The sequence below is a fragment of the Melanostigma gelatinosum genome (genome assembly GCF_949748355.1).
Source record: "Melanostigma gelatinosum genome assembly, chromosome: 8".
NCBI lineage: Eukaryota > Metazoa > Chordata > Actinopteri > Perciformes > Zoarcidae > Melanostigma > Melanostigma gelatinosum.
The window spans coordinates 7,029,967-7,051,691 of record NC_136641.1 but is presented as its reverse complement, the minus strand read 5'-3'; the positions used below and the strand labels follow the sequence as shown (position 1 = coordinate 7,051,691).

Genomic DNA, 21,725 nt, shown 5'->3' with positions numbered 1-21,725 from the left:
ATAGATTGATTGACTACGTATAATGTGGAAAAGGTTACAAATTGACACCTAACTCAGCTCTACGCAGCGTTTGAACATCTTTTAGTTCATTCTATAGTTTCACGGCCCAACAGGCGGCTGTAAGTTCGTGACTTATATATTATACATTTGATATTTCCTGTGGGAGTTGACAAAAAGGAGAGTAAATATTGGATGTGCATCCACCAGGTGGTACAAAGTCATATATTGCACCGTGTCTGCAGGATATGTAAATGAGCAAAGGGTGATAGTATGTCAGTGTTATGTTGACAGGTTGCTGTGCTGCCTCCAAGCAGCCCCCCCCCCAAAGATATTAACACAAGTTTATTGAAACTATTCAGTGATTCTGGTCCCAGTCTGTAGTGTTTATTGCAGCTTGAGTTGTTTGTCCTTTTCCAAATGAATTAAGTTCTCGAAATGAAAACAAACTAACCAAAAAGAATTGCCCTGCCACTTCAATAGGCAATGCCCCTCTGTCAAAACACACACAGACAGAAATCAACTCTTGGCGGTGTGAAGAGTTTTGAGTTGTTATTTGACAGTCAACGTCGAATTCATAAAGAATGGAATGCAGCCCATGAATTACACTGTCTGGCCCGTCGCAAGGTCCAACGCACAAAAGATGTCGTGCTCATGATATTACAGCAAAAACACCTCCAATATGTGCAATTTTCTCATGTATTTTCAAATTGACATGTAGGGGAGCTTTATTCATTTCATTTGCATCACACGACTGCCGTTGCCTCCTGTAAGCGCATCCCATAATGAACGAGTTTGAGTGGAGCATGGCGAGGCCTTCGCCTGGCTAAGATCCCTGCTGGCATGATCACTGGGAGGTTTGGGTGTCACACCCGCGCCAAATGTCTGCGTATTACCTACATTAAACGCGTGCCAATAGCACAGCAGCACCGAGACACAATTTGCTTGGCAGCCCAGTCAGGGGTGCACTTTAACCCTTTGAGGGAGCTTTGAGAATTACACGGTCTCTTTGGGTCTTATTCATGGAGGTTTAGCGGTCGAGAAAGCCGGCTTTTGTGAATTTGCCCCTAAGAGTCGTCGTAGTGTCCAGTGTTGAACTGAGTATTTAAGAGAAATCTACAGCATGTAGCAGGTCATATAAATACCCCCCCTTGGACCGCCGTTGTGTCCAGTCATTACACCTGTGCACACGTCTTACGGTTCTATGAATATGCAACATGCGGTGTCGTGAGCCTTACCCAGGTCCATGTCGGAGGCCTTGGGCCGTTGTGAATAGGGGCTGCCCTTATACACAGCATCGAGCAGCTTCTCTTTGACCTGAGTGATGGTGTCACAGTTCAGACACTTGACCGTCACCTCTTGGCCGTTCTCGTTCTCTGGGTTCACGCAGTGCAACGTCTGGTGGAAAAGAAGAAGAAAAAAAAAAGGTGGAGACAGATACAATCGTTTTACGCTTAAGAGAGAAGACCCAGTGAGATGTTTGGATGATTGTTACGGTGCATTTGAATGTACATGACATGCGTTTTCAAATGTGGTTTGTTTGCAGCGGACATTTTCTAGTCCGCTCAGTTTGTTTGGGGACACAATAACACAGCATTCGCATGCGGGTGCAGATCCAAAAGCCAGTGAAGCAGATCCTGCTGACAAGTAGGTCCGTCTCTCCAATCCAAACCTGGAGTGCTTTGTTTGGAGGGAACGCGTGATTAACGCTGGGCAGCAGTTTGGCGGGTTCACAGCCAGATCGCGCTCTCTCCCTCCAAAACACGGCTGATGCTGCGGCGCCGTGTTGGGAGGAAGCCTTCCCCTACAGCAGGCCAATTAAGCCGGCGGTGGCCGCCACATTGCAGCCGCTGACTAGTTAGAGCTTGCTTTCGAAATTGTCATCGTCAAACGTGACTGAGGCTTTGCAAACCCGGCAAGTGATTTCAGACCGAAGCCGACAGGCCTGGAGACACAGCGGGTCTACTGACCAGTGTTTTGTAGTCAATCTGTTGCCTGATGAGCTTGTCCTCGCTGAGGGAGTAGCGGGCTTCTCCCGTGATGGCGTCTATGGGCCCCTTCTCCATCTGCTGCTTGATGGCACAGTAGAGCATGAACAGAGGCTCCCCGGCACATTCCTGGTGAGGGAGCAGACAGAGAGATGTTAGAGTCGCCAGCAATTCGAACAAAGAGCGATTCTCTTTACTCAGATTCTTTTCGTTTGAATCATTTTTTGAAGGCCTGAGGAGGGAAACGAGGTCCAGAAACTTCACTCCAAAAAGCAACGACCTGGGGAAAAACTAATATTCCCCTCTAATATTAATATACTAATATTCTCTCTCTCTTCTTTCCCATCCCGTGAATCATCACACATACCCTAAGAGGGGTTAAAATACAGTGTCTACCCACTTCATAACACAGTGATTCAACTCAGAGCCAGTTCATGGAAGCATTTATATCTGCTATTCTGACAGCTATCGAAGGGCTGTCACAAATTAGTGACATGGGCGCGAGATCTTTCTATTTAGTGTGCCAGTTACTGAGACTACGGATGTAAATACTAGAAGCCCTGTCGCGAGTCATCTGATTTGCAAAGAGTGTGTGGTTGAAAAGGGTCTAATAACGAACGGGCTGTTTTGACGTCAGGCAAGTTATTTTATAACTATCTTTATTGATTTACGTTTTTTTCTCTTCTTTCCCTTATGGCTTCCTTTTTTAAATATGTTGTAAATTAATGTCATTTAATTACTGTCATCGTTTGTTGTGTTTGAGGGAAGCAGGTTTCTGCTGAATTCCACTCAAAAGGGAGACTAATGAGTAAAATGAATCGGTGAAAAGATCGGTTGGATTATCGAAGTCCTTTGAAACGTACATCTTAAACTACTGCATACATACAGCCAAAAAGACTTCTCTCACAGCGATGGGAATTTTAGTGCAAACATCGGGCGAATCCACCTTAAGAGGCCTCTCTCCGTCCGTCTTAAAGCAGCGTTATGTAAATGCCTTCAGCTCTCTCCCGTCCTCTACGTCTCGGCGCTCACTCGGCACAGACACAGATGTTATAAATATGTTTCCCCACTCTCCGCTCCATCGAAGACACTTGCCAATCAATCGTGTCAGTGGTCGTCACTTGGGCCCAAGGAAAACACTCCCGACTGAAGAAGCAGTTTAGAGGAGAGAGAGGACACATCGGGGCTATCCTGACGAGAGCGTAATGATCGACCGTGCAGTGCTCAGGGAGACACTTCAGACTGTGTGTGTGTGTGTGTGTGTCGGAGATGCATGAGGTCCAGATGAGAACAGGGGAAAGTACTAATTCATCTGTCTCACCTTCAAGCACACTCTACAAATCGCTTTTTCTTTCTAACACACACACTTTCTTTCCCCCCCTCTTCCTCCCTGTAATACACCAACCCTCACCGCTTACTGCTATTTCAGCTTCCTCCTCTGTGTTTTCTGTCTTTCGTCTTTCTCTTTTACATTCACACATGCAATGTGTGCTGGATATGTGAGACAGTGCTCACCATCACAATATCTCATGATCTTTAACCAAGGTGTGGCTTGTGATGTGGAATACATATGATGCCAGATGATTGTTGGTGTCGGCATTTCCTTTTCCTTCTCCTTCTTCTTATCTTTAAAATACATTTTCCCAGTTGTAATCCTGTGTTAATTGTTTATTTATCTCTAGTTTGATGACAAATATATGTAAAATAAATCTGTATTAAAGTGTCATCTCGCTGCTGTAAGAGGGTTTCAGATGATTGATGACCTCCACCAAAAAACACAGTCAATGTGTGTTTCAATAAAACAAGGAAAGCAGAAACCCGAGAATCAAGGATTGTTTTTGTTTATAACATCCTGAAGTCCCTAAGATGATTGAAATGAAACAATCAGAGTAGGGGGGAATGATCAGTGACATTTGTAAACGATATCCGTCCAAACTTTGGGTTCTCAGTCTCCAGAATTCAAAATAACGTCAATTGAGGAATGCTGTTATAACTCGCTAGTATTTGTCTTTTTTCCGATCTATCCACTTTGTTTATCCCCCCCCTCCCCCCAGCTCTTCCACTTATATCACCATGAGCAGCACTGAGCAACAACACGTCCAGCTACTTACAAACTAATGTTCCCAATGTTCTGGACATGATGACAAAAAAACAACATCTACAACACAAAAGCTAAACTGATGCCGGGGTTGTGTTATTTAAAAGACTTTCTCTACTTTCGATCACACATTTGAATCTATCGTTCTTTATTCAGTTCACCTCGTCATTACTTCCTCCTGCCTCTTCGCTTCCTTCTTTCTCTCTCTTTTTCCCGCTAATCTCCTACTTCCTTCTTCCTCACCCCTTTCTTGCCTCATCTCCCCTTTCTCTCTTCCTCTCCTCTTAATTGCCATGCCCTCCTCTGTTCTTCTTCTCTCTCCCCCATCACCTATAACACCTTTAACCCCCTCCCCCTCCCCTCCCCTCTTGCCTTCCTCATCCTGACGAGAACCTCGTTAGCATCTGGGCCAATTAGGTGGGCAGCTGCTAACGAGACGGCGCGAGCATACATCACGGCTGCTATGCTTTCGCCTTCCGTGCCTGTCTTCGGAATTTGCCTTTGCGCCGTATAGTGGCTTCATTAAGGCTCCCTAATTGTGTGCTGACATTTACACTTCAGGGACATACTGCTGTGTCCTGCTGTTGTGAAAGAGGAATGGGCTCAGATTCCTGCATCGCTAACAATCAATGGAAATCTGCACAGGGATGTTGTGTATTTATTATTTTCTAATTCGAGAAATGTGAGACATAGAAAATGTTTGAAGTAACAGTTTAGATGCATTTTGAGTACAAAATACATCCGTGCACTATAATCATGCTCCACAATATGCACTCATGATGCGATTAGGTTTGTACTGGCATATAATCACAACTTCACAATTTGCAATCAGAAGCAAACCACAAAAAGAGAGAGAGAGAGAGAGAGAGAGAGAGAGAGAGAGAGAGAGAGAGAGAGAGAGAGAGAGAGAGAACACCTGATCTCCCTTTATGCAGGCTCTGTAAAAGCGAGACAGGAGGACAACGAGGGCGAGGGAAAGGAGCGGGGGCGTGTGAGGACATCGCACCCCCCTGCTGAGGCCAATGACTTTAAGGCAGAAAGGGAGACTGACGGCGGGATAATGACAACAGAAACCACGCAGATGAAAGAGAGATCAGAGGGAGAAGATGTGAGCTAAAAGAACGACATAGAGATCAGGGAGGAGGGACGGGTCGGCTACAAGACCGAAATTATGTGAGCGGAGAGGATCTGTGGACTTAAAAAACAGCAGAGAAGAGAAGAGACGCATGCTGCTGGGGGGCTTTGATGAGCTCCTGTTTGTATACTGCACTGGTAGGGCAGGAATATATACGGCTGAAGAAGAAAAAGCCTTTTAATAACTGCAACGGGGAGAGAAAAGACAAGGTTATAATGAAACCCTCTAACACACCGACATTAAAAACATTACACGATATGAATCCACTGAAGATGGTGAGTTTTAATCTGCGTTTAAAAGAAGCAGATTTAATAAGGATGTTATGGGATCATGCCTTGTTGGGCTTACCTTGAGGAACTTATACAAGAGGAACGTAAACCAGTTGGTCAGCATCTTCTCTGCGACAGACTCCGTTCTGACACACAGGGGGGAAAAGCACGACATTAAGAAGAGAAAGCGTGAAAGAAATTGCAGAGCGACATAATTATGAAAACAAACAAGCATCGAGAGGCCATAAGGAAAGTGTTTGGGAAATATCCACATGGTTACAGGGGAAATCTATTTAAAGTCTGCTGCGTTGAGTTGAGAAGCAGTTGTTGGTTTCCAGAAGAATTTCCTTAAAGTGGCAGTGTGTAAGATCCAGTCATGATAAAAAAAAAAGAAGAACAATATTAACAGAATGTGAAGAGGTTGCAGTGTTGACGTCACGTCAAAGAGTCTATGTATTGAATTGCAGGGACATGTACTGAAATGAGCACGCTAACTGACCAGCCGCGACCCGTCCTGTCTTGTTGTACCACTTGTTCCTCAAAAGGGGACAGTGAGTCACTGTAACGTCCGGTCTGCCTTCAGCCAAACATGAGAGGACGAAGAAGTGCAGCTGCCCTGAGGGCTAGCCAATCACGTTACGTTTTGATAGTTTGTCGATTGGCTTAAATTCAAAGCGGCTACAGCTCCTCTAACTCCTGGTAAAGTGGTCTTCTGATACGATACGATATCTCGTTGCTGTTATCCAATAAGCAAAGTATCAAAACATACACAGAGCGTACATATTTCTAGTCACCTTAAATAATTGCGAGGGCCCTCAGATTTATCTTCCCAACTCCAGATTTGATATTCATTCATAATTTATTTATTATTGGAACATTTATGTGGACTTGCTGTGCACTTTAGAGGCGCTAACATTCATTGTGGTTCACACTGTTTTCATTGTTATCTGAGGAAACGATTATAACTTAAAGGAACAGTTTACGCCCAAATCAAAGAGACATGTTATCAATCCAGACTGTTTTGGTGTGAGGAGCCTGGTTTTGGAGATCGGCCAGAGATGATATCTGCCTTCTCTCCAATATGATGGTACTATATGTCACTGTTGCTGTAGTTTGCACTGTCAGCGCTGTCAGCTGTCACATGTTATCAATTTTAACAAATATTAAAGACATGTGGTCTTCAAACCACAAGGCAGAAGGGTCGCAGAGCAAAAGAGTTTTCACACTCCAACAATGCATGCTGGGAAGTGTGCTGTCATGCTGATCCTCTGTCCTTGGAAACTTCATTTGATGAGTTCAGAAAACACTTCAGTCAGTTTCAAGTCAAAAGATTTCAAGACAGAACAACTGATGTTTATAAGTTCTGAAACGGGTCTTAAGATGAACTAACTTGAGTTCAACAAAACTTCGACTCAAATATGTGTTTACGGTACATTAGGTTAATCACATATGAGTTGGTGCCACGAAATCCCTGTTTGGTGTTTATCAGTGTAGTCTATATTCGGCCCATGTCTCTCCACATCGTCCTCACCTCCTGAGCAGCAGCTTGGGATGGTTCTTGCTCTCCAGGTTTCTGTCTATCAGGTCGGACAGCAGCTGTTTCAGGACTCCGGTGGCGTACTCCATCTCCCCCTGCAGGGCTGTCATGATTAGAGACGCCACATTGCCTCGGTCCCGCATTGAAAATGACCTGGAAATACACAGAAATGCAAGAATAAAACTCAATATTTCACAAATGTTTCCCCTGGATTTTGTGCCATCAATTCTGAAGCTGTGCCTCAAAGAACACGTGTGACATTATAGCAGTTCATTTAAATATTAGTGCACATTTAATCTAAATCAAAAGGTTTCGAGCTCTGTTTTGCCAAAGACCATTTGGTTAAGTGCTTTAGGGTAATTTCAGCTGCTAAAAATGTTTTTACTGTTTATCAATTATTCTTCCCTGTCCTAATCAAAGGGACAGACAGCACAGCCTTTCTTGTCAAATTAGTCAAATTTAACAGGTGATAAATATTCCTTTTTTCCCCATTACGACAGTTTTTGTCTGAAATATATTACTCAGTCTTTGAAAATGTACTACAATGCTTATTTCTAAGGAGAAAAAACAAACATTGAAATCACGCATGAAGCACACAGGATACTGTATTTACATGATCTTACTCCCATGGTTGGAAATATCACCTGGGTAAAAGCTCTGAAATGATATTGCAAGCTTGAATTTAGCCTTAAGTTATTTTTCAAAAGCTTTTAAATCGTAGAATTATTTTTTTGATTTTACTAAAAACAAACAATGTAGCCTGTATCTGAACAATAAATAAAGACATGAAGGAATGCAGACACCTCTGTGCCTCCAGGGTTCGTATGAACGTCAACAGGAAGTGCTTCTTCGTCAGCAGCTGTCCGAACAGCGTCAGAGCCTTCTCCACATTGGCCTGGACCTGAAGAAAGACACCGAGACAGACAAGTCACATCAGAGGCTAAGAGCAACGGCGAGCTCGATTTCTGTTCTCAATTAATGAGCATGTTTTCTTTGTGTTGTGGAAAAGCAATATTTTGCAAAGAACTCACGGTAAATCTGAGTTCAAGATGTGTAAATTAAAATATATTTGTGATATCATAATAGTTTGGAAGCCAATCACAGTCCAGTATGCAACATGCTTGAAACTTGAAGCCACCTAAAACAAAAGCCCAAGTGTACAAATGTACACTATATTAAGACCATTTTCACCGGTTAACCTTGCCCTCAGACTGCTCTTTGTGACGGGTGACTGAAACCGTTCTTTAAATCAACCAGACTCGAAATATTGATTATTCTAGGTGGGTCTTTCCTTTTGGGTGGCTAAAAAAAACATTTTGCTACTGCTCCCATCACCAGTCACAGTGACTTTCCATAATAATATAGGTACAGATAAATACTGCCAAAAAAAGAACAAAAAACTTGTAAGCTTTTTATTGGTAGTCAACGCTGTGATTTCGAAAAATTGTAATTGCAACAAAATTCATCATCTTTCAGTTTTAACGGTTACGACATCTCTGAGGAACGTGTGTGTGCATAATTGATTGCAATAAATAGCATACAGGATATAAACTATAAAATAAAACTATGATCCATTCTGAGCGAGGAGAGATTGTGAACCTGTCCGCGAGCAGACCTTTGTTGTTATTTTTCCCCGTGTGATGGGCTGAGATTGTCTTGTAAACAGAAAGGTGGGACTGATTGGCGACTCTCTCTCTCTCTCTGTGCCGCGTTCTAAGTGTTTCCCAGATGACGCTCTCCAAACTATTTTTCGCAGGCATTTGACATAATTGTCATCGACACCAGGGGGTGGATGGGTCAAAGCATCCTCCAGTTGAATATCAATGAGACAAGAACTTTATTCGTAATAAGCAGTCTGAGCTCCCCGTGTGCTCATACATTGTCTTTGTTCTGACTCGAGGATTTTATCTTTGAGCTATTTGTCCTGTATTGATCGCTCAGGTCTTAAAGAAAGTTCCGACATTTCCTGTCACTTTCACCATTTTGCTGAATCGGTCATATTACGTGAAAGCCCCTCAAACTGAATCTTTTAATAACGCTTTCCGGCTAACCCGGACCAACCCGGCGTGAGAGAGATTCCTGTGTCAAACGGAGGAGGGAGGAAGAGATGGAAGGGTTTGTGTGTGTGTGTGTCAGGCTTGGTAACAGAGGTGCACCCTGCTTGTTCCACTGGCTGGCACCTGTCACTTCTCATCAACAACACACTAAACCCCCTGAAGACGACTCTCTGTCGCTCACTCGCTCCGTCTTCCTCACCACTCGCTGCGCTCGCTGCCAACTGTTTCGCATCATTGGCCTTCCTCCCATTTTAATTTCTCCTGCTATTTGTCTTTGTGTCTCTCTAGCACACACACACACACACACACACACACACACACACACACACACACACACACACACACACACACACACACAATTTCCACCTCTCTATTGTCATCCTTTCGCACGACTGTAACATCTATACTTCTTCTTCCGATGCACCATAATAAAGTGCCGGTGCCTCTCTTTAAAGTGCTAAATGAGATTCTCAGGCCTCCAGGGCAGATACGGATTGTGATGTGTGTGTGTGTGTGTGTGTTTGTTTGAAAAGAGAGAGTGAAACAGGTATCTGCACAGCTGGTGTATGTGTCTACCTGTACTGCGTGAAGCATGTGTGTGTGTGTGTGTGTGTGTGTGTGTGTGTGTGTGTGTGTGTGTGTGTGTGTGTGTGTGTGTGTGTGTGTGTGTGTGAGAGCATAACTGGTGTGCAGTGTGGCTGTCTAGCTTAGGGAAGAGAGCAGTCACACAGAGCAATAAAGCTCGGAGTGTTAGTTTACACAGGCCATTGGATTACACCGCCAACCCCTGGGGGAAATACAGAGGGATGGGGAAGGAAGTCTAGACATAACCATAAAATAGGTAAGATCCCTTTACCTCTCTGCCTGCCTGACACCTTCAATTAAAGGTGGACTGTATTTGTATCAGGGGACATCATACTCTCGCTGTCATATTTTCTAGTGTTTATTTTGATTTGCCAAAGTAAAAAAAAAGTAAAAAAGTGAGAGAAATTGATATTTTAGGACCTCATAGGCCGATAAAACCAGCTGAACATATTCATGCGAGACACTAGGCGTGACTTGCTTTCACAAACAAGTGAGCAAAAACGTGAGCTGATTTGTGGGGGGACAATATGTAAAGCTTTATATCGTAATAGTTTGGGGTCATCCGACTAAAATGATGAATGTACCCGGCGGGAGATTATTTTGACTGAAGCTAATTAACTAATTAACCAGAAACTTCTGGCTGATGTCTGGTTAACGTGCTCTCTGCTAGCTGATGTCTGTACAAGCCCAAAGCTAGTTTTTTTATTGAAAACAAACAGTACTCTCAACTCAGTCGAGCCAAACATTTTTTGGCATTGTACGTCTCTGCAAACATCTGGATGCTTTGAATAAAAGTTTCTGAATCAAAAACTTCTTTCATGAACACGTTTCATATCAGCATCGCGTAGCGTTTGCAGAAACGCACAATGTCACGCGGTTAACGTTGTAAAACAAATGCTGAGGTTTGGGCAACAAAACGGCTCGGTTTAGGTTCGAGAAAGAGATCATGGCATGTGTTCAAATAAAAGTGTCATAACAGTAACACTGTAACTAGCAGAAATAACTAACCACCAGGGTTAAGGTCCTGAGCTTGTTTGATCCATTCCACCATTCATTCATCATTTCGTATCATGTGTTCCATCTTCTTTTTCAAGTTTGTTGTAGTGTGTGCAGTTTCATTGTATGATGAAAACTAGCTTGAAGCTAACTCTCGCTAACAAATGGTAAGATGTACGTCTGTACTACTCATGGGTCCTAAAACAGATGCAGGAATGTTCCTTGTTAAACTTCCACATGACATCAATATTTACATCACGTTCAATATTCGGAACAAGCAGCAGAAAAACAAGATGTGAAAAGCAGGCTGCACCTGCTTCACACAATTAATTTACATTTCATATTCTAAGCTGCTTGTTATCTAAATTTCAGGTTGTGTCTGCAGGTTGTGAACATTCATTAGGTGAAGGGTTTCTGGTGTCTCACACAATAAAATGTCACCGCAAAACTTAATTAAATGTTGAATCTTTGTTATTTATAGCTTTGTAAATGTTGAAAGCCAAACCAAATTAGATTCAATCAGGGACTCAGAAGGATTTAGATTTGATAAGCAGATTTGATACTCGATTGAATTATGCCACACGACTTTATGCAAGCCTGCGAAAGTGGTCAAAGAAAATGCAAAGGAGGGAAAATGTGGAGCCTGAGTGGATTCTTTCCTAAATTGCTGTTGTTCAAAACTTTCTAACCACTCTGTAGACTTTCTAACTGTCAGTAGTTTGCAGTATATCAGCTATACCAGCTATATTTCTTTAATTGTTTTTAAATCTCCTTTTCTTTTGCCTTATGTTTTGATGCTTTTAATGGTTTTATGTGAAGCACTTTGAATTACCTTGTTGTTGAAATGTGCTATACAAATAAACTTGCCTTGCCTTGCCTTGCCTATACGCGTTATAGTCTGTGCTGGAAGCCACTATGGGCTAGTTTCTATATCAAACGATGATTCGACTGTATTTAAGTAATCGCTACTGTTTCGTCTAGCCACAAATAAGATAGGTTGAATCAGACGAGACCGCCTGGAGGGATTTTATTTTTCTCTTCTTCTTCTTCTTCTTCTTCTTCTTGTTCTTGGAATATAAATCCACTTTCTGGATGAGAACGATTAAATGAAGCTGTGAAAGGTCAAACAAATTATTCCTTGACTCCAAAAAGTCAGCGCTCCAATCAAAGTCAATGGAGCAGCACCAGATTCTACATCTTAATGATACTTGCTGATTACAAAGTTGGCTCTCTGGTTGCTAGCTTTGGAGGGGAGTAGTTTATGTTGACACACTATTAATTGTACTTGCCTTGGTCTCAGCGGTAAAATGTCCTTATAAATCGTGTGCACTCTCTCCATTCGGCTGTGCTGGCAAGGTGGTTGCATGTACTGACTTAATTACTAACTTAACAGTGATGTATAATGCGAGTAAGAATCCTGGTAACCCTGCATCTCATTTCTCCCTCTCTGCTCTAATACCCTTTCCCATCATATTTTGCTTCATTTTTGCAATGCGCTCTTTTTTCATGTCTTTATCTTCTTGTATTTCTTACATAACATTTCATTTTAGTCGAGCATTCCACAGCTTAAAACTTTACTTCTCCACATCTAGAGAATATGGTGAGCGTCTGTCCCATGAGTTCAAACTAATGATGATGAGACTTTTCTGAAGCCATTTGCATTCATTGAGACAAGCTGAATACGGCGTCACAAACTTTCGGTTAATTCCTAAACACGCAGCGCGAGTGAACTGTTCAACTGTTGTCGATGAATTAAGTTGTAATTTTCTGCTAATTTAAAACAAATCAAATGGCTGTGGTTATTAAATAAATAATTTGCTATACACAATGTCAAGAGTTTCTCATTTCTTTCTACACAATAGAGCAATAAAAGATTGAATGCTTGTGTTCAGGGATGCATGAAACTGGGGAAGTGAGGAGATCAATGTGAAGTGATGAAAGTTGGGGTAGTACCACCTGCAACTGATGCTACTTTATCAGTGCAAAGGCTTAGTTCTCGGCTCTACTGGAATTGATCACTTATGGTGAGTTTGTTTGTCAGTTTCAAGCTTGGTTGGTGGGGTACTGACCCGTACCTCCATCTCCTTGAGCACAGGGTGGTCCTCAATGCCAGGGAACAGGACCCTCATTGCATACGTCCGATAGTCCAGGAAGGGAATCCCAGCTCCGTCCAGCTCCTGGGTCAGCTCGTGGATGTCCGTCTGAAGCTCGGCAAAAGCTGTTTCGAAGAAATGAACAAATAGAGAAGGTGACAGGATGAGGAATGGTGAACATGTGCAGTTTTGTACTGACAAACAACTAACACCACTACTGTTGAACATCATATTGGGTTGTGACATGACAATAATCAAGGAGTATTGCCCCGTGATATTAATAATGTGAGAATTCATAGATTCCGTCATTTTATCAAAAAACCTGCAACCTGGACCACATGGTCCAATAAACCAATCATGTCTAGTTCTAAAAGCTCAGACACACCTTTGGGGATGAGTAAATGGGACTTTGGTGAAGTTTGACCCAGGAATTCCCGCTGTTTCCTGATAGGGAATTATCTTGCAAGGGCTGACCTTTGAAGGAACGGCAAGCTGGAGAGTTAAGAGCTGACGTAGCTTATTAGCTATGTTGCGTCACCTAGTTTTATGTAACTTGCCGATGCCGAGTGTCAACTGCTACACAAAAGAGGCATGTTTTTTCAACAGCTAGGAGTAGGTGATACAAATGTGTCTATTGATTAAACAATTATGGCTTATTGTCCTGTTAGCAACTGAGCTTAACTGAGATTTGTGTCAGCTAAGTGTCAGTTAGCAAGTTAGCTAGTTAGATACAATCCTGAGAACAACATGCCGGCACAGAACAGAGAATTTAGAAAGAAGCTTGCATGGAGAGCTATTGTGTCCAGCGCGAGGTAGCATTCCAGTTTGCTAGCGCGTTGGCCCTTAGCTTGTCAGCTACAGGACTTCAGCAACTTACCCCACATGTGGGGTAGTCCTAACAAGCCCAAATTTGGAATGACTAGTTCCCTCAGCTCTGCAGGATACTCCCTGTGACATAAAAAGCACTGCCTTGCCAGCAATGACTTCCTTTATTGAATTACATAGCGCCACCTTCTACCAGCTTGATGCTATCAATCTGTAACATGGGAATCTTCAATTTCATTATCTGATGAAAAGCAGAGATTGGAGGGAAATTTAGTAATCATAAGCTCTGATGAGGCAAGAAGTCCACAAAGGCAACAAATAAGAACTAAAACTTAAAAGGAAAGAATGAAGCAAGGATAAGTAGATATTCAAAATAATAACTGATCCCGAGTTAATTCAGTTATTTCCAGTGAAGGACATGTAACGTAAAAGGCGGCAATGTAATTTCCTGTCTAACTTATAAGAAAAATGACTGGGCGAAAAAAATGTAGTTAACTGAATTTGTTCCTTGGTGTCTGAGCCCCGACAAATTCAATCTTTGCTCTGCCGAAAAAAAAGAAAAAAGAAGACCCAAACTTAATGAAATAAAAAAGGAAAGATAGCTCGGAGAGAGAGAGAGAGAGAGAGAGAGAGAGAGAGAGAGAGAGAGAGAGAACCAGGAGACAGAAAACAAAGTTCCTGGAAAGGAAAGTCAATTAATTGCATGAGTGGACAATTATTAAGAGAGCGACAGATGAGTTTTCATGCATAATTTCTCCCAGCTGTTATTGGACTGTTTGGTCCACGAGAGAGATGGAGAGGAGAGGAAGCACAGAAGATAAAGGGAAGAAAGGGGGAAAAGAGAGGGGAGAAGAAAGAAAGATCAGCGCGTAAAGGTAAGACCTGGAGAGAAGTAGCGAGTAGAGTAGAGAGGTGAAGATGAGGACACAAAAAACGAAATAGGCAGAACAGAAGTAGCAGAATAAGAGATAAAGGCCCCCCACTCCTTCCACTTCATCATCATCAAAACTCCTCCTCTGTCATTAATCAATCTCTCATTTATAGCTCAACACAGCGAGTCTAGGTCTTTCACTGAACAGAGCCAATGTGGCCATAAGCAGTTTAAAGATATTCCCACGTTTTTCTCAAGATTCTTTTGAGTGAGCGGCAATAGAAGATCTGACTGCAAAACTTAGAACAAAAAGCAAAAAAAAGCAAAAACAAAACCCACAGACGTGTCGGTTACAGCGATATCAATCTAAAGTTTGCTCAAAATAAGCCAGCATAGCCACCACAAGCTCCTCTTTGAACCAGACCATGTAAGGCAACTTTTCATTCCTAAGAGTGAGTTTATGTAATTTTTCTCTAAAAATGTATACATAGTCCTTCTTAAAGTCAAGAGTTCCACCACAATTTAGAATCAGTGCACAAGGTTTATTCATCTACAGACAATTACAACCAAACATACTTAAATAGTTGGAATATACTGCGCCATTGGCTTTTAGTCCAGGTTTTTGTTGGTCAATGGTGCAATCGCTTTCTGCTGCTTCAAGACAACAATACATCAACAATGTGCCTGAACACACCAACACGTACTTCCACAACGTGGGCATGAAAATGACAACTGCGTTGGTCTGCAACTAGCATTGACAGTTGCCCCCTGTGCTCAAGTTTCATAAAGTTATTTTCATAAACTAATACATGTATAGCCAGTTAATATTTATTTTTGGGCTGCCTGGTAGGACTTTCCTGGGAAAATCCTCGCGTGTTTCTTATTCGAGTACACAAAGAAAGGACCTCAGATTACACAAAGTCTGGGAAGAGAAGTGTGCTTACGTTAGCGTGGAAACAACGCTCTGCCCATGACTGTTCAGAAACCCCAAAGCACTTTGTTTGCTCCGATAAAGCGTATCAAAAAACAACTACATTACCTCCCCATAACCAAAGGTGACACTTTCCAGTCATCAGTTGTCATTTCTAATGTGAAAGTAATCGTCCATGACTGCTAATATGCTAGTTTGGATCCCAGTGTTCAGTGTGACGTCTGCTCCTCATGGATGACTGAACCAAACGTCCCCCGTCTCCTCCCCTCAAGGCTCTCAGAGCGAAAACCGAACCTCACACACATGCACTTACTTTTGCGAACACACACACGCACACACGGCGGACCGCCCACTTCATCTGTTCCTCTGCCCACACACACTGTCTCGTATCTATAGGCCAGCTGGGAGAACAGCAGGCGGGGCGGGGTGGGAATAAGGCCATGCTTCATGTCCTGGAAAACGGAGTGCTATTATTTGACTCCAATAACGTCTGGAGTATCTTTGAAGAAAGAACAGGGTTTTTCTAGTTCTAGACAAACGTTTAAAACGTTACAAGGTGAAAACACATTTTCTTTTTGAAAAGGTCAGAAATCATGCACCGATCACCCTGAAACTGGAGCACTTTAATTCAAAAACTGTTGCAGCATTTTGTCCGACAAGGGATCCTCTGAAAGGGCTCTGACTCTGTGTCGTGGCTGTAGTGTAATCATATTATAACCTTGTGTCGTGGCCGTGTGAGCCTGTGTCATTACATCGAGTGTAAACACCTGGGCTGTCCTCACATCAGTTATCTACACTCTGCTGCTAAAACGTCGACCTCATCAGCTCCCTGTCAGCCTGGTCTGTCTATTATCCATGTTTCTCCCTTTTACCGCTCACTCATTATACCTTTAATGTCTCTGCGAACAATCATCTGGTTACGTTGGCCTGTCATCGCCCCTCTCTCTCTCTCAATCCCCCTTCAAACGCTTAGCATGTCTCTTTCTGACGCTCTTCTGCTGCTGTGGTGTGTTTTCACTCGGAGGTACGGACAGATGACCCGACTAATCAGACGGTGTTCTCCGTCACCGAAACTCTCAGAATGGTTTGTATCCATCGAGTAGAGTTCCACACACTTAAAAAAAGCCAGTGTGGTATGAATAAAAAAACAAAATTACCGTAAAGGGGGTAATATTTATATATATCAATAAATATATATCTCTGCAAAAGCCGTTCGTCAGCAATCTTTAGGATTTCAGAAAACCCATTGGCAAAATGAAACAGGTCGAACATACGGATAAAGTCGATTATGTTCATAAAAAGAACATAAAGAACATGATAGAAATCGAGTATATGCATCTCACCATAAAAACACCACAGCAACGCCGCCGGCGGCTACGGGTTTATACTATTTTGGTGTTTTCTCTCCAATTTATGACTTTAGAACCTCAGAAAACATTCAAGTCTTTTTGTGTTGTGAATTTGTGAGGCTTTTTCTCATACATTCACCACATCAATCTCTGAGAATATTAACACTTTTTTATCGTTATTCAATTACAAAAAAAAAAGTAAAATGAATGACCGCCTCCCCCGGCTCTGTACAATGTACGCTGTATTTGTCAGACTCGCTGGGCGGACACATCACACTGATCATATATCATCTCCTTTGCCTCCAGTCTGATGACGGTAATATAACTGCAACAGCGTGATCTTATATCAGCCCTGTATTTTTGTACAAAAAACACTTTTGTATTTGCTATGATTCAGCCATTACACAGTTATGCATTTGCCTCAGTAAACATGCCCTGCTGTCAGCGATGACGGCAGCATCCGACTGCTTGATTGATCGAGTCTATAGAAACGTCCGGTAACATTTTTCAGCTGGCACATTCATACCATTATCCTCCACCGGCTTTCTCATCTTGTATAGTTGCACGCTCGCGCATTAAAAGTTCACACGCACTGTTCCCTACCTTCTTTACACTCCAGGGCCACTCTGGACTCCAGGTTGTCCATCTGGAGCTGCAGACGTTTCAAAGTGCGGTCAGCGTCCCTTGACTTCCTCTTGTAGGCGATCAGGACGGCGATGATGACCAACAGAAGCAGGCCGCCACCCCCGCCGATGCCGATAATGGCAGGAAGCGTCAGCAGGCTGTCCGAGTAGATGTGAAGAGTCCCGGGGGAGTACTCGAACCCACCAGCACGGATCTAGAAACACACACACACAACTGGTTTTCAATGATCAAGGGAGAAAATACATTTGTTACTCCGGGAAAGTCGTTTTTTCTTAAAACAACTTTAATCTGAAACCCCAAAACCCACCAGCAGGTCTGGAAATCACGTTTTCTTTAAAAACAAATGGCAAAAAGCGTTTATCATTGCCAGACGCTATCTAGACATTATGCCAGACATTATCGTTGGATTTTCAACTCTCCAATGGCCCTTGAAACATAAAAACATTAAACTGTGCACTCTTCAGTGCAACTGGGAAGCCTTGATTGACCAACAAATACAATGAAACTGAACTGACTGAACTGCAAGCGGCTGAGACTAGAGAGGAAAGTTGTAATAACAGGTTCTAAAAGTTCAGTAGTTCAACACATAGAGAATGTGAGGCCTCATTTTAAAAGTATATTGGCAACACTTGTGGGCACTTCTATTGATTTCCAGTTCATTTAAAATAAATTATCAAAGAAGCTGCTTGAGGGTTAAAAAGGCTGCAGGTTCAGCGCATTTCCCCAAAGCAGCTCCACCACAGTCGATGAGGGAGAGGAAATTGCTACTTATTTACATCCCCCTGTACCGGATTCTCCTGGGCCAGTCTGAGGATTTGAAGGCCTCTCAGAGAGACATAAAAATAAAAAACCAGGCAGCCGTCACTTCTCCAGCAGCAGGTGGTTTGAGAACAGATCGGGTGGTCTGAAGAGATCAAAAGGAAGTGGTCTGATGAAAGAGAAGTCTGTTGACCCGATTTCTACCACAAGGATCATTAAACTTTCATCTGGTCTGTACTCACACTAAACAGGCCCGATCTCTGACAGCCTTACATCGCCTCGGCTGCTGTGAACACGTTGCTTGTAGGAAAGGTTTTCACGTCTGGCCTTTAGGAGAGCAGCTTCAGACGCTTTTGGTAACGAGGGCCTCACAAGTTAACTTGCACAGTCAGCGCCGCTCCTTCTGCATTCTCCGCAGATATCTATTTGGGTTTTCTTTTTAAGATAAGACATTTTGCCGCTAATGTCCTCGTTTATCACTGTCGAATTTTAACAAACTGATTCAGGTCAGAGAAGGGAACGCCGACCAAGGTGAAAGCTGTGCGGTGGAAGTGGACGAGTGTGCACACAACACACGGCAGACACCCGGAACACACACTCGCATACATGTATAGGTAATCAAACAAAGTATTCAGCAGCATTTAAACCTCTCCCCAAGGAGTCCTGGTAATTATGGGAAGTCATACACATGTAATGTTTTTTTCTTTTTTTATGACTAACTACATGTACATAAGCGCTTTGCGTCTCAGAGAGAGAGAGAGAGAGAGAGAGAGAGAGAGAGAGAGAGAGAGAGAGAGAGAGAGAGAGAGAGAGAGAGAGAAATGACTCAGCGCTGGAATCCATCAAATCAAGCTATCCACAAGGGGGGTTGATAACCGATCAAAGTGAGGTGTGATTATGCACTTTGAAGCTCTCCTAAGTGCACTTGCATGTTAACATTATCAAAGTCTGATTTAAAGAAGTAAAATAGAGAAGCTGTTATATCAATATCAATGTCGATGTAGGCTGCGTCCACAAATTGAATTTGCAACAGTACAGCCAATTAGAAGGGCTTGTATTAGATTAAGCAGCCAATTAGCTGCGTGGACACTGTCGGGCTGCAAAGACGGAGATTAAACTGAATTCTCCGGTACGCAAGACGTTTGGATTGAGTAGGTGGCAGAGCGACAGTCTATCTGAAGACATCAATGAAGTCTGCACAAGCTGATGGAGCTTCATGGAGTTACCATGCAATTCATTCAAGTTATAATGGTGCAGCTGTCGACATATTGGACAGGCTCAACGTGTGGACTGGTGATTCGTAAACAGTTGAACCTTTCTTAAAGCTGCTCTAATCATTTTAGGGACGCTCGTAGTGATGAACCTCTATTGCTCCCCTCGGCTCAACTGAGCCTTTTAGCGTCTTTCAGCTCATTAACTGGAGAATTTAGCAGCTAAAGAGGCAGATAATTCTCTCAGGAGACGATAAGAACAGGTTTAACGGTTTAAGATTCATCTAGACCTGTTGTTGCTCGTCCTCAATAAGCACTGAATGGTTGGTACAGGCGTGTTCTTGTCCTCACAGACAGTTTAAAAGGGGAAAAACCTATTTGCCAAATCAGTGTAAATTGAAGCAATAGATTCCCCAGATGGTGCTTTGATGACGGAGAAAGCTGAGCTCTCCTTCTGGACGGAAACGTGTTGACGGTGCCTACATGTACCAGGATGCATTGTGTTGAGGGTCCCCGTCGGCTATATCCTCCTACGCGGCTAATGCAGCCTCGGCCTCGTCTCTCTCCGCTGCATTGATACGGCTGAATCAGCCAGAACACTGTGTAGTGTATCCTCGTCCATCACATCCTTTACACTCGTATTTTGGGACGCCATTTTCCTTGTTGGAAACGTAGCTGGTTTGCAATACAAATGGAGAGAGCAAAGAAGTTCTGCTTTAGACCACGCCTCCATGGCTACCCAGAGGCGGAGTCTAGAAATCCAAACTGAAACAGCAGCCTGCAGTTCTTCCCTGAATGCAACTATGACTGTCACGTTGAATAACAGTGCTGGATGCAGGAAGAACAGATTTTGCAGCCATTATAGCACGCACTGAGGAATGTATTGCTTCAAACACTGATTGGCCATCCTCGTAAAAGGTGGCGAATGTTCCCTCTGTGTCCCTCACAAGGAAAATGCAGCAAGTTGAGCACGTTATTATACGTCGCTTGTGTCAGTATTGGATAGGAATCTGTGGCGATAAGGATACCACAAACAGGGAAGAGGACATTTGGGGATTCTGAGGACAAACATGTCACGATGTCAGTAGGAAGAGCACCGGTGTAAATACTCGAAGGAACGCTGGCTGAAGCTCCACTGCTTCAGTTTCAGGTGTTATCCATGCTGGCTCACTGTCACGGCTTACTGCTGCACTTGAATAGAATGGAGCCGTTGTGAATGTAATGAACGTGTGACGTTATTACTAGAACACCGGTTATTTTCGTACTATGGCGCGTCGGAATGTCTGCATGGAAACAGGACTATTGGCTCAGTAAGAGGGTGAAGAAAACATACATTTCTAGTTCACCAAAACATGCCTTTTTCTTTTTGTCATTTGACGCCTTTGCAAAAAGTGCTAAAAAGCACTTTATGTAAATATGAATAGTATTTCAAATGTTTATTTAAGGGAAATGGAAACTGTATGGTGCCACTCCAAGCACGAGTTAGATTAAGGACTTTTATGATACGGGACCTGGGTCACCCGGAAATCTCTGCTCACATACTGGATGTACAGAAGGCCCTTAATATGAAATGTATCAATAAAACAAATGCATATTAGTCTGTATCATCGAATAAGAGGTCACTGCGATATCTGGTGGCAATATCCGGGGCGATACGTATCCTCGGATGACTTAAATGCAGCGCGATTATAAGCGATATTAAGTTGGTGACACATTTTCGAGGCATTTGTCTATTTTTACTCTCCTGACAGACTGAAGGACTAACGGAGGAACTTAAAAAGCTGAAGGCCAAAACAACAAACAAGTTTCTTCGAAAAACTCAAGGGAGGCGCACAGCTGCCTACACACAGCTGAGCAACTGAAGGGACACACACACACAAACACACACGCCCGGTACGTCTGGACACCCATTGGGGTCCCCTGTATGTAGGTCATTCTACACGGGGAATATTATTGTGCTACAGCTGTGCCCTTCTCTGCAGCATTCCGCACAGACAAAGATGTGCACGTAAACACAAACATATGAGCGCTCGCTCTCTCTCTCTCTCTCACACACACACACACACACACACACACACACACACACACACACACACTTACAGCAGAAGAGATCTGAACAGACAGCTCCATTTTGTCCTTTGGCTATTGTCAGACGAAGGACTAACTCCACCACCCCCGCCAACACATCGCTCCGATATTCAACATGACATTTTGTTAAAAAAAAAGAAAGAAAGAAAAGAAAAGGGGCGTAAAGGATAAATAAATATATAAATAAATAAATATATATATATATATATAAATAAATAAATATATATATATATATAGATATAAATAAATATATATATATATATATATATATATAAGTATATAAATTCCAGT

General features: G+C 42.7%; 1 protein-coding gene across 1 annotated transcript in view; it reads right to left on the bottom strand.

Moving 5' to 3' along the window:
* LOC306780382 (plexin-A1-like) overlaps positions 1-21,725 on the bottom strand; it is a 240,451-nt gene that overhangs the window by 13,185 nt on the left and 205,541 nt on the right. Inside the window, exons 20-26 of the mRNA XM_079272739.1 lie at positions 17,335-17,569; positions 12,738-12,880; positions 7,828-7,925; positions 7,019-7,177; positions 5,567-5,633; positions 1,968-2,114; positions 1,236-1,395 (exon numbers count right to left, since the gene is read on the bottom strand). Coding sequence (XP_079128865.1) covers positions 1,236-1,395; positions 1,968-2,114; positions 5,567-5,633; positions 7,019-7,177; positions 7,828-7,925; positions 12,738-12,880; positions 17,335-17,569 — 1,009 coding nt within the window. The remainder of the gene's footprint in view (positions 1-1,235; positions 1,396-1,967; positions 2,115-5,566; positions 5,634-7,018; positions 7,178-7,827; positions 7,926-12,737; positions 12,881-17,334; positions 17,570-21,725) is intronic.